This window comes from Oryctolagus cuniculus, chromosome 12 (assembly GCF_964237555.1).
Source record: "Oryctolagus cuniculus chromosome 12, mOryCun1.1, whole genome shotgun sequence".
Taxonomy (NCBI): Eukaryota; Metazoa; Chordata; class Mammalia; order Lagomorpha; family Leporidae; genus Oryctolagus; species Oryctolagus cuniculus.
In genome coordinates this window covers 52,215,355-52,233,466 of record NC_091443.1, presented here as the reverse complement: position 1 = coordinate 52,233,466, position 18,112 = coordinate 52,215,355, and the positions used below count along the sequence as shown (strand labels likewise).

Here is an 18,112-nt window from a genome sequence, read left to right as displayed (position 1 = left end):
TGGATGCTGGTTCAAATCCCATCTGTTCCACTTCCAATCCAGCTCCCCTGCTAATGCGCCTGGGAAGCAGAAGATAATCCAAGTGCTTGGGCCCCTGCACTCACGTGGTAGACCCAGAAGAAGCTCCTGGTTCCTGGCTTTGGATAGGCTCAGCTCCAGCCACTGCAGTCATTTGGGTAGCGAACCAGCAAATGGTAGACCTCTCTCTCTCTTTCTCTCTATCTCTCTCTCTCCCTCTCCCTCTCTCTGCCTCTCTGCCTTTGAAATAAATAAATAAATCTTAAAAAAGAATTATAGAGGTCGGCGCCACGGCTCAACAGGCTAATCCTCCGCCTTGCGGCACCGGCACACCGGGTTCTAGACCCGGTCGGGGCGCCAGATTCTGTCCCGGTTGCCCCTCTTCCGGGCCAGCTCTCTGCTGTGGCCAGGGAGTGCAGTGGAGGATGGCCCAAGTGCTTGGGCCCTGCACCCCATGGGAGACCAGGAGAAGCACCTGGCTCCTGCCTTCGGATCAGCGCGGTGCGCCGGCTGCAGCACGCCGGCCACAGCGGCCATTGGAGGGTGAACCAACAGCAAAGGAAGACCTTTCTCTCTGTCTCTCTCTCTCACTGTCCACTCTGCCTGTAAAAAAAAAAAAAAAAATTAAAGACTGAATTCTGTTTCCCTCAAATGCATGTGCTGAAGTTCTAACACCCAATATCTAAGAATATAACTGTATTAAAAGGTCTTTAAAGAAGTAACTGAGGGGTTGGCACTGTGGTGTAGCAGGTTAAGCCACCGTCTGAAGCACCAGCATCCCATATGCATGCTGGTTCAAGTCCTGGCTGCTTCATTTCCAATCCAGCTCTCTGCTAATGCACCTGGGAAAGCAGTGGAAGATAGTCCAAGTGCTTGGGCCTCTGCATCCACATGGGAGACTCAGATAAAGCTCCTGGCTCCTAATTTCCACTCGGCTGAATACCAACCATTGCAGCCATGGGGAGTGAACCAGTGGATGGATGATTTTTCTCTCTCTGCCTCTGCCTCTCTGTAACTCACCTTTCAAATAAATATGTAAATCTAAGAGAGAGAGAGAGATAACTGAGTTAAAATGAGTGGAGGTTTTTTTTTTTTTTTTTTTTTTAAGGGTAGGCCCTAACCCAATATGGTATTCTTATAAGAAGAAATTTGGGGGCTGGCACTATGGTGTAGCTGGTAAAGCCACTGCCTGCAGTGCTGGCATCCCATAAGGGCACCAGTTCGATCCCAATTGCTCTACTTCAAATCCAGCTCCCTGCTAGCACACCTGGGAAAGCAACGGAAGATGGTCCAAGTCCTTAGGCCCCTGTACCCACATGGGAGACCCAGAAGAAGCTTCCGGCTCCAGGCTTCAGATTGGCCAAGCTCCAGCCATTGCAGCCACTTGGGGAGTGAATCAGCAGATGGAAGATTTCTCTGTCTCTCCCTCTCTGTGTAAATCTAAATCTCAAATAAATAAATCTTTAAAAAGTTTTTTTTTCGGCTAAGAAAACAGTGGGTAATCTTATTGAGGCTCCCTTGTATATGATGAGTTGCTTCTCTCTTGAGCTTTCTAGACTGTCTTTTTTTTTTTTAAATATTTGATTTATTTGAAAGATTTAAAGAGAGAGGGAGACTCTCTCTCTCTCTCTCTCTCTTAATCTCTCTCTGGATCTCTTTCTTACACTCTCCTTCTCCTTTTCCTTCTTCACCCCCTCCCTCCAGTCTGTCGGGTTTCCCCCAGTAAACTCTTTCTCTTAAAAGAGAGAGAGAGAGAGAGAGAGAGAGAGAGAGAGAGAGAGAGAAACAGAGAGAGAAAGAGGTCTTCCATCCACTGGTTCACTCCACAAATGGCTGCTACAGCCAGAGCTGGGCTGATCCAAAGCCAAAAAACAGGATCCAGGAGCTTCTTTTGGGTCTCCCATGTGGATGCAGAGGCCCAAGGACTTGGGACATCTTCTACTGCTTTCCCAGGCCACAGCAGAGAGAGCTGGATCAGAAGTGGAGCAGCCAGGACTCGAACCAGCGCCCATATGGGATGCTGGCACTGCAGGTGACGGCTTTACCCGCTACGCCACAGCGCCACCCTTATGGCTGTCTTAATTTGTGATCCCCTACCCATAGCTAAATGAAAGTCAGTCAGTCACTCACTCTTGAAAAGGAACATACATAATAAAATTTTTTTTAAAAAAGTTGCAAAAATAGAATACAGTCTGTGCTTCTAGAAATAATCTAAAAGGGAAAATGGGATTATCCTCTCCCCCAAAAAATAGACACATAGAAATGAATCAGAAATAATTACAAAGTAATATAAGATATACCTCATTTAGCTTGAAAGGCAGGAAATGCTCTTTTCCCAAGTATAGATACTCATTCACTCAACATTAAAGTACATTTGAGTTACCTATTGCTGTGCGACAAAGTACTCTGAAACAGCGGTTTAAAAAACATAATCGTTTATTTATTTCCTTGTAGATTTGCAACTTGAGCAGATCTGACAGACTGTCTGTTCCATATGGAGTAGAGAATCCACTTCCAAAGTGGCCTTTTTCACACGGCTGGCAAGTTGGTGTACACTCTGTTAGCCCAGACCTCAGTGCTCCTCCACGTAGTTAGGCTGGGCTCCCCACAACATGTAAGTCTGAGAAGCTAACCTTCTAGAGAGCAGCTCACTTCCCCCTAAAAGTACAGCAGAAGCTACCGGGCCTTCTTAAGGACCAGGCCCATGTGGGGAATCCCACAGGAGTCCCAAAAATAGAGTCACAGATCACCACTTACCAGACAAGCAGAAAGAGGTGAACTGTGGAAACTCCACAGAGAAGCCTAGAGTCAAAAACTACCACTATCCACAAAGTGCAAGTAAAGACAAATGGAGTCACTCATGTCAAGCCAGAGACTGATGACATCACTTATGTCAAGCTCAGTGCTTGCCAAGAAAGATGCTCCTCATCAGACTGAACAGACATCCCTGGGCAGTCTGGTAATGTGTGTGCTACGAACGATAACCTTGAGTTACCTTCCTACTCGCAGGATGATTGGACGCAACCTGAGAATGAGCTGGAAACACCCAATCCTAAACAACAGATTGGTGGCACCCCGGGAAACTCCAAGAGGGAGCACAACTGATTGGGGGCACCCGAACTGAACAAGCAGGAGAGCTGCCAGGAAAATTAGGATAAAAGCAGAGCCTTTGGCACTGCTCTCCATCCTCTCAAGGATCATGGCCCCGTGTGTGAACCTCTGGATCTCCACATATCTGGAGCTGAAGAGGCAGCCCGTTACTCTGTGAGGAGCAGGTAACAGCACAAGCCGATAACGGATCAAGGGCCCGGTGTGTGTGAACCTCTGGATCTCCACACATTTGGAGCCGAAGAGCCAGCTCGCCAGCCCCCTTGCTAAGAGACACAAGGCGACTATGGGATCAATCTCCAGTGGAGCTGTCACCTCGCCACTTCGCTTAGACATTGTGTCAGCCTGCTGCCAGACCTCACCGCAGAGCCGAACCAGGCCTCTCAGCAGGGGACCTCTCCTACTCCTTGCCTTGCCATCCACCTGGGAACTCTGAGCCCACTCCCAGAATGACAGCCTTCCCACAACTTCCTGCCTGTAAGTGACTGATCCGAAATCCGTCTCTGCCGAGACGTTGAGCTCTGCACTTTGAACACTGACTTTTTTTCATGCCATGATGTGAGCCTTGAAAACTCAACTCTTATAAATGACATTAGCCATGTGTAATGTAATATGAATATGCTTTGACCCTATGACTAAAAATAACGTTAGATACCTTGCTGTACATATACTATTATAATTGGATAGCCCTCAAAGTTATTTTAACACCGTATACTGTGATCTGTGGATTAATGAATAAGCTCAAGTAGTATTACTGATATTGATATTAATGGTATTGATCCCAATAGTTCTTTAGTCATTAAGGAAATAGTGTTATTCTGATAGTTAAGTGTTATTATAGTAAGTTAAGTAGCAGTTAAGCTATAGATTGGACTGTTAAGTATATTGATAAGTATGGATCGATAAGTATATTGATACTGATAAGTGTATTGACCTCAATGAGCATGCTGATTAGTAGTGCGATAAAAATCCCTGGTGTGTAAGCAATAAAAATCTCTCATTGTGAAGGCAGTCTTGTGTCCTTGTATTCCTTTCTTCCCCGTGCTCTGACACTTCACTCTTAAGCCCTGTCAAGCTGTGTGACAGCAGGCACCTGCGACAGCCCAGAACCGGCACAGCATCATTTCCAACACATCCTATTGGCTAAGACAAGTCACAGGGACAGCCTATAATAAAGAAGAGGGAACCACAAAGAGTGCAAATACTGGGAGGGATGGTTCCTTTGGGGTCACAAAACAGCCCACCATTGGCTAGTTCCACTATCACCAAGTGTTCTATAGCTGTATATTTCATCCAGCTGCAGATCTTTTTTAAATAATCTCTAAAAAGTTTGTTTACAGTAACATTATTTTTTTAATTTTTTTGACAGGTAGAGTTATAGACAGTGAGAGAGAGAGACAGAGAGAAAGGTCTTCCTTCCGTTGGTTCACTCCCCAAATGGCTGCTACAGCCAGCGCTGCGCTGATCCGAAACCAGAAGCCAGGTGCTTCTTCCTGGTCTCCCATGCGGGTACAGGGCCCAAGCACTTGGGCCGTCCTCCATACAGTAACATTCAATACATATGAGCCTTGAGTCATACCACTAATTATCACCAAATCTGTATTAAATTTCTTTGCCTCCTAGTTTTCAGTATTTGTCAGGTACATTCATAACCTAAAACTAGCAGGCTACTAGATCTTTCTCAGACTATACTTTGTTGTTCAGACAGCACTCTGTACTTAGGACTTTGTAAGGGTTTAGTGTAATCAACTCTCACCATCCTGAGTAGTAGTTTTTTTTTTTTTTTCCTTGGAAGAGGGAGATTTCACCTTATGTATCTTTAAGAATGCTTTCAGTGGGGCTAGCATTGTGATACAGTGGGATAAGCCGCCACCTGTGATGCCACCATCCCATATGAGTGCTGACTGGTTCAAGTCCTGGCTGCTCCACTTCTGATCCAGCTCCATACTAATGTGCCTGAGAAAGCAGTGGAAGATGGCACAAGTACTGAGACTGGTACAGCCTAATGGGGAGACCAGGGTAGAATCACAGGCTCCTGGCTTCAGCCTGGCCCAGCCCTGGCCATTCCAGCCATTTAGAGAGTGAACCACAGGATGGAAGATATATCTCTCCCTCTCTCCTTCTGTATCTATAACTCCACCTTTCAAATAATTTTAAAAGGAGGATAGGACCGTGTGCTGGTTAGGCCACCACCTGCCATCAGCAGAGTTGAATCCCAGCTGTCCCACTTCTCATCCAGCTTCCTACTGGTACACCTGGGAAGGCAGCAGAAGATGGCCCAAGTACTTGGACCCTTGCCACTCACATGGGAGAACTGGAAGGAGTTCCAGGCTCCTGGCTTCGGCCTGATCCAGTCACGGCCCCAGTTGTTGCATCCATTTGGGGAGTGGACCAGTAGACGGAAGAGTTTTCTGCCTCTCCTTCTCTGTACCTTGGGGAGTGGACCAGTAGATGGAAGAGTTTTCTGCCTCTCCATCTCTGTACCTCTGCCTTAATCTTTGAAAAGAAGAATGCTTTCAGCCTCATGAAACAATGCTTAAGCAACAGACTTAGAGCCTAAAGAATAAAGAACTTCTAAGGCTGGCGCCGTGGCTCAATAGGCTAATCCTCCGCCTTTCGGCCCTGGCACACAGGGTTCTAGTCCCGGCCGGGGTGCTGGATTCTGTCCCGGTTGCCCTTCTTCCAGGCCAGCTCTCTGCTGTGGCCCGGGAGTGCAGTGGAGGATAGCCCAAGTCCTTGGGCCCTGCACCCCATGGGAGACCAGGAAAAGCACCTGGCTCCTGCCTTTGGATCAGTGCGATGTGCCTGCCGCAGCGTGCCAGCCGCAGCGGCCATTGGAGGGTAAACCAACGGCAAAAAGGAAGACCTTTCTCTCTGTCTCTCTCACTGTCCACTCTGCCTGTCAAAAATTAAAAAAATAATAATAATAAAGACCTTCTAAACTGCCTTACACAACCAACCCTAGAAACAGTGGCTCCAGAACCACAAATCAATGACATCATCAAGTATTTAGGTATTTTTCTATCTTTCAGCCTTCAAGAAATTAGCTTTTCATCTTGAGACCTGCCCCTCAACATCACAGTCCCACACAACCGCACTTAATTAAGGGGAAAGGGAGCCATGGAGTTTCCTCCTGGTGGTTTATGCTTTTATCTGGGAGGAAAACATCCCCTAGAAGCTGCCTTTCCTCCATCTCTATCAGACTCCACACTACTCTCTAATTTCATTGCATACGCAACTACAACACTATCTAGCAAAAAGAATCAAATACCAGACTAGGTTAACCCTCTGCCTGCGGCGCCGGATTCTGTCCCAGTTGCTCCTCTTCCAGTCAGCTCTCTACTGTGCCCGGGGAAAGCAGTGGAGGATGGCCCAAGTGCTTGGACCCTGCACCCCATGGGAGACCAGGAGAAGCACCTGGCTCCTGCCTTCGGATCAGCACAGCACCAGCCGTGGCGGCCATTTGGGGAGTGAACCAACAGAAGGAAGACCTTTCTCTCTGTCTCTCTCTCTCTCACTGTCTAACCCTGCCTGTTAAATTAAAAACAAAAATCAAATACTATGGAATGGGAACAACCCACATCAAACACGGCCAAGACTGGAGGCTATTTTCAAACCAACAAATCAAAAAGAACAATCGCGACTCTGGAGGACAGAGGCATAGACCCGGGTTTACGCCGTCACTAACAAGGGCCACAAACATTATCAGACGCGCTGAGGTGCGTCCAGGGTGCGTTCATGGCTGTAGACACATTTCCTTTCAAATTCGGAAAAGCACGAGTCCGTTCGCGTCGCCCTTGGATTCTTCTTACCCGCTTCAAATTCAGCCGGCAAGCTCCGGGCTCCTTTACCACGTGACCTCCGGCCACGCTTTGGCTTCCTCCCTTTTCCAGAGGGGCCTCCTCCCGCCGGGCTGCGGTCCTGAGTGCGCACGCGCGGACGCCAAGCCTCTTCCGGGCAAAATGGCGATGGGGTTAATGTGCGGACGCCGGGAGCTTCTGCGTCTGCTACGACCCCAGCGCCAGGTAAGCGTGGCCCCGGGGCCGAGCGCCCGCGTACTGCCTTGTCCCCGTGACTGGAGCTGGGGGCACTAGCAGACGCTGACCCGCTCACTGGGATCTGTGTGTCACGACCTCGGGGCGCGTGAGGACGCGGGAGGGTTACGTCCCGGCTACCCGGGCTCAGCGGCGCCGTGGCGTTGTTCGTCTCGCGGGACTGGCTGCGCTCCTGCCCCTCAGAGTCCCTCAGCCTCGTCCTCTGAGCGCGGCGTGGCTTCGGGGTAACCGCGATGCCGGAGAGCCCCGGGCTGGCCCCCGTTGCACGCCCTCGGGCCGATGGTCTGCGCGTGGAGTGCAGCAGTGGCCTCACCTGTGGGAGCCGGGCGACCCGCTTCATGGGACGCTGAGCTCTGGGGCTTCGCTCGCGGTAAAGGGGCTCCATCATCCTTCTCCCCGCTCAGTTCCACAGCGTCGCAGGGCCCTCGCAATGGCCCCGGAAACTGCTGACCCCCGGGCTCCTGTTCCCAGCCGGCCGGGGCTTGGGGCGCCCGCGCTACGTGCTCATCGCGGCCGCCGGCCCCCGCTGGCTCAGTGTCTCTGCCGTCTCGTTTGCAGAAGCCCAGGTAAGAGACCTTTTCATTCCTGGAGGCCGGGAATGGTGCTTCTTGGTTGTTTTATTTTTATTTGTTTGGGAGGAGGGGGAGTAATGTAGCAGAGTTGTCCACACTTCCCACAGTGCCCCAACATGTTAGCGTCTGTGCTCGGGGGTAAGTTTTCAGTTCACTAGGGGGATGATTGGAAAGTACAGGAGGAGCCGGCGCCGCGGCTCACTAGGCTAATCCTCCGCCTTGCGGCGCCGGCACACCGGGTTCTAGTCCCGGTTGGGGCGCCAGATTCTGTCCCGGTTGTCCCTCTTCCAGGCCAGCTCTCTGCTGTGGCCAGGGAGTGCAGTGGAGGATGGCCCAGGTGCTTGGGCCCTGCACCCCATGGGAGACCAGGAAAAGCACCTGGCACCTGGCTCCTGCCATCGGATCAGCGCGGTGCGCCGGCCGCAGCGCGGCGGCCGCGGCGGCCATTGGAGGGTGAACCAACGGCAAAGGAAGACCTTTCTCTCTGTCTCTCTCTCACTCTCCACTCTGCCTGTCAAAAAAAAAAAAAAAAAAAAAGTAGGGGAAAGTACAGGAGGAGAGATTTATGTGAAAGGCGTTGTCCGACACAGAGGTGGACAAACCACTGATGAGGGAAGATTTGATTCAGAGTGTGTGTGGTAGAAAAATTACACCGTGGGTACCAAATGCATGATTTTGGGGTGCTGTCTCAGAAGAGGAGATTAGCTAGCTGTTTAGGTCTTAAAAATTGAGTTGTTTTACTAAAACTATAATCATCATATTCAAAAGGCTAAAGTTTGGGAAGCTGCTATGAGAAGTAATTCTCTTCCTGCCTAGAGGCAAAAATACGTTGTCCTTTTTACACATGAAAGCTGTGGGTATTGCAGGCTGCCCCAGAAAAACAAAAGTAAAGAGCACTGGTTGTCGTAGGACATTTCTACATCTTCCCTGCTAGTGTCACACCTGACTTCTTTTTGCACAGGTTCCGCCTGCTCCTGTTGTCGCTGCACCTCCTTCAGCCTCAGTGGTACCTGAGGTGCCCTCCGAGACGGCGGATGTAATCCAGGCTGCTGCAGAACAGAGCTTCACTGAGCTGGGCCTGGGCTCGTACACCCCAGTGGGACTGATTCAGAATTTACTGGAATTTATGCACGTTGACCTGGAGCTACCGTGGTGGGGGGCCATTGCTGCATGTAAGGGAACTTGGGAATAGAACCTTAAAGGTGGTATTTCAAGGGGTGAGCATCCGGTCTAGCAGTTAGGATATCTGTGTCCCGTATCATAGAGGCTGGGTTTAATACACAGCCGCCTGACTCCAGCTTCTTGCTGGTGCAGCCTCTGGAGGCAGCAATGATGGCTCAAGTGGTTGAATTCTTGCTACTCATGGGAAATCCAGATTGAGTTCCTGGCTCCCAGCTCCAGCCCCTGGCCCTACCCAGACCTGCTGGGGGCATTTGGAGAATGAACTGGGAGATGAGATCTGTCTCTCTCAGATTCTGTCAGTGGGCAGCAGAAATAGTTGGAAAAATTCAGGAGTCAGAAAAGCAGATGATTCAAATGAGAGTCAGAGGCTCGCGGTACCCAGCTGCACTCTGTTTCCTGAAGAACATAGAACCACTGGATCGAGCCGGCGCCGCAGCTCACTAGGCTAATCCTCCGCCTAGCGGCGCCGGCACACCGGGTTCTAGTCCCGGTCGGGGCGCCAGATTCTGTCCCGGTTGCCCCTCTTCCAGGCCAGCTCTCTGCTGTGGCCAGGGAGTGCAGTGGAGGATGGCCCAGGTGCTTGGGCCCTGCACCCCATGGGAGACCAGGAGAAGCACCTGGCTCCTGGCTCCTGCCATCGGATCAGCGCGGTGCGCCAGCCGCAGCATGCCGGCCGCAGCGGCCATTGGAGGGTGAACCAACGGCAAAAGGAAGACCTTTTTCTCTGTCTCTCTCTCTCTCACTGTCCACTCTGCCTGTCAAAAAAAAAAAAAAAAAAACTGGATCATCTGGCACTCAAGAAGTAGAGATGATTGAATGGGAGAGTGGGGTTGGTATAGAGGGACCTTTTTCACAGTGAAGACACTACCCTTGTTGGGGAGAGTAGAAGGTTGGATCAGGCGCCTGAAACCCGGAGTTGGGAAAGCACTCGGATTGTTCTTACAAAGACTAGAACTGTGCTTTGAATTGTTTCTTCCACACCTTGCTACGTCCTTATCTATTCTGTCCTGTGTCTTCAGCATTTAACTCCTTACTGCCGTACTTAAAGCGTAAACATGTTCAAGCATACCCATGTGGTCCTCCTCCTTTTTTTTTTTTTTTTTTTTTTTGACAGGCAGAGTGGACAGTGAGAGAGAGAGACAGAGAGAGAAAGGTCTTCCTTTGCCGTTGGTTCACCCTCCAATGGCCGCCGCTGCAGCCGGCGCACCGCGCTGATCCGATGGCAGGAGCCAGGATCCAGGTGCTTTTTCCTGGTCTCCCATGGGGTGCAGGGCCCAAGCACCTGGGCCATCCTCCACTGCACTCCCTGGCCACAGCAGAGAGCTGGCCTGGAAGAGGGGCAACCGGGACAGAATCCGGCGCCCCAACCGGGACTAGAACCCGGTGTGCCGGCGCCGCAAGGTGGAGGATTAGCCTATTGAGCCACGGCGCCGGCCTCCTCCTTTTCATAGCTGTTATTTAAAAACAGGATTCTGCCTCTGGTGGTCCTGCTTCTTTCCATTTACTCTTTGACCGTCAGCAGTCTGGCTTTTAGTAATATCACCTGAGTACTGGTTGTCATAGGACATTATATTTAGTAATAAAACTGCCAGTGATGACATTGCTAAATCAGGTTTTCCTGGCACATTTGGCCTTTCTGCATTAGACATTTTAGAAGTTGAAGCCTACCCCTTGGCTTCTCTAACAGTGTTTCCTGATTTCCTTCCTCTAGTCCTGATCATACCTTCCCATTGCCATTACCCGCTACTCTGCACACCCCTTCACTGCTGCTATCCTGAGTTCCCGTCTTGGCTCGCTCTCCACTTCACATCACCATAATGTTGATAGAACCTAAACCTGAATCTTCCCCCGGTCTCTTCTCAGCTTAGGCCTACTTGTATGTCTACAGAGACCATGAACTAAATACTTGTCAGAATGATTGGGAAACGTGAAGTGTACGAAAATAAATAGGAAGAAACTAAAACAGTCACCAGGTCACTTCCTATGCACAGTTTCCATAATAGCTTCCCAGTTTACTCCTGGCAGCCCAAGAGCTCCATAAAGTGCCCTCTGAGCAAGGGGAAGGCCAGAGCATCTCCCTTCGTTCAGGCCAACCTGATTTATTTGTTTTGTGTATTTGGGCCATGCCTATGGGTAAAAAAAGAAAATTCCATTGATAATAGAAAGCTTTAGAAGGCACTGAGCTTCGGTCAGCTTTGTGTTCAGGGAACAGGAGTCCTGGTCATCTGCTTAGAGGAGGTCTGTGTGTCAGAGCAGAGGACTGAAGTGCCCCGCCCTTACTTCTGGGCATCATGGCACAGAGCATGGAGAAGGCTGAAGTCAGATGGGGGGTGGGGGGGGCGGCCTACAAAGCCTTCAGCTACAGAACTGCTTCACTTTCACTCCAATCCTAGTTTGTGTTTTCCAGGTACGGTGCTTGCCCGCTGCCTGATTTTTCCTCTCATCGTGAAAGGCCAGCGGGAGGCAGCCAAGATCCACAACCATGTGCCTGAGATCCAGAAGTTTTCTGCTCGAATCCGAGAGGCCAGGTTGACAGGAGACCACGCCGAGTGTAAGTCAGCTGCGGGGTGCTGTGGGGGAGGATCGCATTCGCACTTCTGGCAGTCGGCTGGGGGAAGTCACGAGTTGCGACTGTTGGGCCAGTTCTAAAGACTGATCTGCTTCTTGGGCCCCGTGCTTCCAGGAGTGGCCAGGGTCCGTTCAGGCTTTCATGGGCCTGGTGATGAGCACGTTCACACGCGCACACACACACACACACACACACACAGCTGTTAGCCAGCCATTGATTTTCTCTCGCCTCAGTGTACAGGGCCTCGTCAGAGATGACACTTTACCAGAAAAAGCATGATATTAAACTCCTCAGACCTCTCATTCTACCTCTGACTCAGGTGAGCCAAAACCTTTCCCTCTACGTTATCCAGTTGCCTTCTCTGTGTTTCCCATGCCCCAGGCCCCTAAAAAGGCAGGCGGTGGTGACCCAGTAGCTTTCAGTACTGGAGTAACAGAAATGTCTCCTGCTAACGTATGCCACCACTGTTTATCCTGTGAAACAGGCTCCGATCTTCATCTCCTTCTTCATCGCCTTGAGAGAGATGGCCAACCTTCCTGTGCCCAGCCTGCAGACAGGCGGCCTCTGGTGGTTCCAGGATCTCACCGTGTCTGATCCCACCTACATCCTGCCGATGGTGGTCACTGCCACGATGTGGGGTGTGCTGGAGGTAAGCCCTGGCTGGCCAGGCGCCAGGCCCACAGAGTGACCGGGTGTAGGGAAGAAAGCAGTAGTGGAGCATGGTGATCCTTCACTCCCTGGTGGGTGAGAGGCAGTTTCACTAAAATGGCACGTGTCACTCTTTTCTTCTTCTCCCCCAACTGGCCTGGTTTCTTCCCCTTGACAGCTAGGTGCTGAGACAGGCATGCAAAGTTCTGACCTTCAGTGGATGCGAAATGTTCTCCGAGTGATGCCCCTGGCAGTGTTGCCCATAACCATCCACTTTCCTTCCGTAAGTAATAGCTTAGGGGCTGCCTCCTGGCAAGCTGACCAGGGACACAACGTCTGAGACTTTCTCTTTATTCTCTCCCAGGCAGTGTTTGTGTACTGGCTCTCCTCCAACCTGTTTTCCCTGGGCCAGGTGGCCTGCCTCCGGATCCCTGCCGTACGCACTGTACTTAAAATCCCCCAGCGTGTTGTGCATGACCCTGACAAATTACCTCCACGAGAGGGCTTCATAAAGAGCTTCAAGAAAGGTGAGGGCCTGCCCTGTACAGAACAGAAGCGGGGGGCAGTGGTCTCAAAACGGGGACAAGACTGCCTCTTGTCTTTCTCCAGGCTGGAAGAATGCTGAGATGGCACATCAGCTTCGAGAGCGGGAACGACGCATGCAGAATCACTTGGAGCTGGCGGCCAGGGGTAAATAATCCTCTCAGGCCAAGTCCTTCCCTTGGTTCTTGTTTTCCTGTTACTGAAATTTCTTTTCTTTCCCGCAGGTCCCCTAAGGCAAACCTTTACCCACAACCCTCTGCTACAGCCTGCAAAGAACCACCCTTCCAACACCCCCAGCAGCAGCAGCAGCAGCAGCAGCAGCAAACCAAAGTCAAAACCCTGGAGTGACACGCTTGGCTGAACTGCGCTGCCTCCTCATTCTGGCAGGAACTGTGTATCTTCAAAGACTCATCCTCAAAACGAGGGTTAATGCCATGTCCTTGTCCAGACCTAGCAGCCGTGGGACATGGAGATGTTCACTTTTACGTCCATTTTTAAAGTGGCTTCCACTACAGACTTTAATGCCTGCATGTAAGAGAGTGCACTGGGGAGCCAAATGCTCTTCCCATCCACAGGGTTAGTAAACCTCTGTACTACATGCTGCTTCCTGACACTTTTCTGTGTGCCACAGAAAAAAAGGATACGTTCGGTCATGACTGCTCTTGCTGACCTGTGCCCTTTTATGCAGTGAGCATAAACCTCTACTCCGTAGATGTCTCTCTGTACCCACATTTGCATCACAGTCATGGAAGTATAAGATTATATTAAAAAGAGATGGTGCTGTGGCGTATTGGGTAAAGCTGCCACCTGCATGGCCAGCATCCCATATGGGCACTGGTTCGAGACCCAACTGCTCCACTTCTGATCGAGCTCTCTACTATGGCCTGGGAAAGCCGTGGAAGATGGCCCCAGTGCTTGGGCTCCTGCACTCGTGTGCGAGACCCAGAAGAAGCTCCTGGCTTCAGATCAGCCCAGAACCTGCTGCTGCAGCCATATGGGACGTGAACCAGCAGATGGAAGATTCTCTGCCTCTAACTTTGCCTTTCAAATACATACATAAATCTTTTTTAAAATTATTTTTAAATTTTATTGTATTATTACAATAATGATTGTTAATACTTCTTTTTGGTGTTGCTGCTTTTTATTTGACAGAGTTATAGACAGTGAGAGAGGCAGAGAGAAAGGTCTTCCCTCTGTTGGTTCACTCCCCAAATGGCCGCCACAGCCAGCGCTGCGCTGATCCGAAGCCAGGAGCCAGGTGCTTTCTCCTGGTCTCCCATGCGGGTGCAGCAGCACAAGCACCTGGGCCATCCTCCACTGCCCTCCCGGGCCACAGCAGAGAGCTGGACTGGAAGAGGGGCAACTGGGACAGAATCTAGCACCCACATGGGATGCCAGTGCCACAAGCAGAGGATTAACCCAAGTGAGCCACGGTGCCGGCCCCAACAAATTATATTTAAATGTAGTAACCACATTTTCTTAAAGATTTATTTATTTGGAAGGGTGATAAGGATGGAGAGAGAGATCTTCCATCTACTTGTTCACTCCCTAAATGCCTGCAGCGACTGTGCTGAGCCAGGTGTCAGGATGTGAGGGGATGACAGAGACACAGGCACCTGAACCGTCATCTGCCGCTTCCCAGAATGTACAGTAGAAGAAAGCAGAAAGGGAAGTGTAGGTTGGACTTACTCCCAGGCACCCTAAGCAGCGGCTTAACCTGCTGTGCCACACCTGCCTCAGTAACTACATTTTTTTAGACCCCAGAATTTTCCTTTAAGGAGTAGATTTGGGGCCGGCATTGTGACATAGGAGGTAAAGCCGCCACCTACAATGCTGGCATCCCATAGGAGCGCCAGTCCCCAGCTAATGGCATGGGGAAAGCAGTGGAAGATGGCCCAAGTGCTCAGGCCATCCTGGCTCCTGGCTTCAGCCTGGTCCAGCCCTGGTGTTGCAACCATCTCAGGAGTGAACCAGTGGATGAAAGATCTCTCTTACTGACTTTGAAATAAATCTTTTTAAAAAAGAGAGATGTGTTCAAATTCTTAATAATTTTCAAAAGATTGTGTTTAATCTTCCCTCTTTTCAGACTAATGGGAGCTTCCCCAAGACACTGTATAAGATGAAGCCACTCGGACTTTAGGAACATAACCGTTTTATTTTTGTCCAGCACACATGACAGTTTCGTGTCTCTGAGGAGACAGGAGGTTTGGAGCAATGTTGGCCCTTTTCAAGAAAAGGAGGAGTGGGTAGGCACACCCAGGATGCTGCTAGACCATGCCCACACCTGACATGCCCCACCACAGTCTGCTTTGTCCTCTCCAAAGCCTGGAGCAAAGGTAGCAGAACAAATAAATTACTTTTCATGTCTCAAGAAGCAAATTCAGGGGCTGAAGCTGCCTTCACTAGGCTTCTGGGTGGATGCCTCCAAAGAAGGGAGTTTTTCAGCTTCCTTGACTCCAGCTGGTAGGAAACGAGAGGCCTCATCTGCCCCATCTCAGGATTCCAGCAGGTTTTAGTTAGACTTGGGATCCTGTTGCTTAGGCATCTCTCCTCCATCTTCCAAATCCATTTCTGCAGCAACTGACATACACAGGACCTGGAGGTACCGGGTGGCGGACGCTACAGAGAAGTTTGAGTCAAAATTAAACTGAGCTGAGTTCAAGTGGCACTGAATGAGACAGACTGAGGGGAGTGATTCAGTTAGTAATAAGGTTAATAACGGGCTATAGCAAAGGTGACATGAGAGCTCAATCTCCAGAAAAGCAAAAAAAAAAAAAAAAAAAAAGCCATAGACTAGCTGAGGTGACTCATGGATCCAAGGCTTACCCACAATCCTTCGGAGGCAAAGAGGTCGTTTTTGCTCGGGCACTCGGATGATGAGGAAGTAAAAGGGCAGGCCTGAGAGGGCGATGGCGATGCCAATGAGGGAATTGATGGTGTCACTGTAAAGCGGAACAGCCACCAGGAAGATGGTGCAGAGGCAGAAGACAATGGGGAAGAAAAGGCTGAGCTATGGGGCACAGACAAAACAACTGGGTGTTAGCTCAGGACCCTTGACAGCCACAATAACCCCGCCTCCCGTAAGGATCCCAGCCCACTACCACCTTCAAGCCCTAGGCAAAGGTGTCTGAGTAAACTCGCGAGAACGCCCAGTAGCTGCAGCGCTAGCTGTTCTGAGGGACCAGAGGTGAGTTACCTTGAGAGGACGAGGTCGATCGGGCTCCTTCCAACGCAGGTAGAGCTGACCCAAGATGGAGAGCCCCACAAAGAACCAGTAGCTAAAGCTGTAGTAGTTAATGAGCTGGAAGATGTCCTCCACACACAGGTAGATCAGTGCCATGATGCCCTGCAGGTGCGATCCAAGTCAGCTCTCGGGGCCTTTTCATCTCAAGGCATATCCCCTCCATCCCTACAGATCCATTCCCTGTCAAGTCCTGAGTCTCTACTGTTCCCACCTGAGTTAGCACCTGTTTCAGGATCTCATTTCCTATCAGTCATTAGCCTTTCAACTGGTTCTTCAAACCTTTATCAAGTTAACCTTCAATAAAGTACAGCCCCTCAAAAAATACTTCACGTAGGTGTGGGTGTTTACCTGCGTGGTTAAGATGACAGTTGCGACACCCACATGCCCTATCAGAGTGCCTGGACTGAATTCCAAGCTGGGGCCCCAGGCTGCAACTTCCTGGCACCAGACCCTGGGAAGCAGCTCAGGTGGTTGGGTCCCTGCCATCCACATAAGAGACCTAGATTGGGTTCTCAGCCCAGTTATTTGCAGAGTAAATCAGCAAACAGGAGCTCTTCGTCTCAATTTTTTTTTTTAAAGAATATTTTGTGGGGCTGGTGCTCTGGCATAGCAGGTAAAGCTACCACCTGCAGCAACCGCGTCCCATACAGGTGCCAATTCAAGTTCCAGCTGCTCCATTTCTGATCCAGCTCGCTGCTTAATGCACCTGGGAAAGCAGCAGAAGAGGGCTCAAGTCTTTGGGCCCCTGCACCCACATGGGAGACCCGGATGAATGTCCTGGCTTCAGCCTGGCCCAACTCTGACCTTTGCAGCCATTTGGGGGAGTGAACCAGCAGATGGAAGCATGATTTCTTTCTCTCTACCCCCCCTTTCTGTAACTCTGCCTTTCAAATAATCTTTAAAAAAATTTTTTTTGTGGCAGGCATGTGATTAAATCACCACTTGGGCATGGGCATCCCATATTGGAGTGCCTGCTTTGTGTCCCAGCTACTCAGCGTCCTGCTATTGTGCACCCTGGGAAGCAGCAAATGATGGCTGAAGTACTTGGGTCCCTGCCACCCCCATGGGAGACCTGGACTGAGTTCTGGGCTCCCAGCTCCGGCCTGTCCCAGCTCTGGCTATTGCAGGTATTTGGGGAAGTGAACCAACAAGACATCTGCCTGCCTTTTTTTTTTTTTTTTTTTTTTTTTTTTTTTTTTTGACAGGCAGAGTGGACAGTGAGAGAGAGAGAGACAGAGAGAAAGGTCTTCCTTTTGCCGTTGGTTCACCCTCCAATGGCCGCCGCGGCCAGCGCGATGTGGCCGGCGCACCGCGCTGATCCGATGGCAGGAGCCAGGAGCCAGGTGCTTTTCCTGGTCTCCCATGGGGTGCAGGGCCCAAGCACCTGGGCCATCCTCCACTGCACTCCCGGGCCACAGCAGAGGGCTGGCCTGGAAGAGGGGCAACCGGGACAGAATCCGGCGCCCCGACCGGGACTAGAACCCGGTGTGCCGGCGCCGCTAGGCGGAGGATTAGCCTAGTGAGCCGCGGCGCCGGCCCTGCCTTTTAAAGAAAATTTAAAAAAAAATTTTTTTAAATGGTGAGTTCATTTGAAATGGATTTTGAAAATTAGGATTGCAAATTATAGAGAAGACTTTTAGGTAAGAGAAATAGCATCAGAGAGTCCTACAAAAAAGCAACGTGGAGTTGAGTAGAAAGAAATGAGCTAAAAATGTAGGTTGAAGCCATCTGGAGACGGCCTTCTGCAAGATTTTTTTAAATTTTAATTTACAATTTCATTTATTTGAAGAGCAAAAGCAATCATTTCTTCTCTTAAAAACTACATCACTCACTGAATGGCAATCAGTCACTGCAGTGTATTCCTGTACTTGATCTTTTACCTTAGAACAGGGTGATCACCATTCCTGAGAACAGATCTCAGGAAACACTGCAGCAGTTAGAAAAACTTCGCTAAGGCACTACACTATCAATCTCCTTTGAGGATCCGGCCCCGTGGCTCAGTGGGTAAAGCCACCTGCGGCACCAGCATCCCATATGGGCACCAGTTTGAGTACCAGCTGCTCCACTTCCGATCCAGCTCCCTGCTAGAGCACCTGAGAAAACAGTGGGAGATGGCCCAAGTGCTTGGGCCCCTGCACTCACATGGGAGACCCAGAAGCAGCACCCGGCTCTT

At 50.4% G+C, this 18,112-nt stretch overlaps 2 protein-coding genes and 1 long non-coding RNA gene across 9 annotated transcripts in view; 1 reads left to right on the top strand and 2 right to left on the bottom strand.

The window, feature by feature from the left end:
• LOC138844649 (uncharacterized) overlaps positions 1-7,039 on the bottom strand; it is a 103,233-nt gene extending 96,194 nt beyond the window's left edge. The window contains exon 1 of the long non-coding RNA XR_011380813.1: positions 6,939-7,039. This is a non-coding gene — a long non-coding RNA (uncharacterized lncRNA). The remainder of the gene's footprint in view (positions 1-6,938) is intronic.
• Positions 7,001-14,720, top strand: OXA1L (OXA1L mitochondrial inner membrane protein). The gene is made up of 10 exons (XM_008269344.4): positions 7,001-7,151; positions 7,586-7,747; positions 8,715-8,925; positions 11,343-11,486; positions 11,738-11,823; positions 11,989-12,153; positions 12,331-12,435; positions 12,517-12,679; positions 12,762-12,842; positions 12,920-14,720. The coding sequence occupies exons 1-10, from the start codon at positions 7,089-7,091 to the stop codon at positions 13,054-13,056; spliced, it is 1,317 nt and encodes a 438-aa protein (XP_008267566.2). The 5' UTR covers positions 7,001-7,088; the 3' UTR covers positions 13,057-14,720.
• The window catches only part of SLC7A7 (solute carrier family 7 member 7), a 56,029-nt gene continuing 50,835 nt past the window's right edge, over positions 12,919-18,112 (bottom strand). For all 7 annotated transcript variants that reach the window (XM_051822635.2, XM_051822633.2, XM_008269346.4 and 4 more), the window contains exons 9-11: positions 15,892-16,041; positions 15,522-15,705; positions 12,919-15,314 (exon numbers count right to left, since the gene is read on the bottom strand). In XM_051822635.2, coding sequence (XP_051678595.2) covers positions 15,208-15,314; positions 15,522-15,705; positions 15,892-16,041 — 441 coding nt within the window. In that variant the 3' untranslated portion in view covers positions 12,919-15,207. The remainder of the gene's footprint in view (positions 15,315-15,521; positions 15,706-15,891; positions 16,042-18,112) is intronic.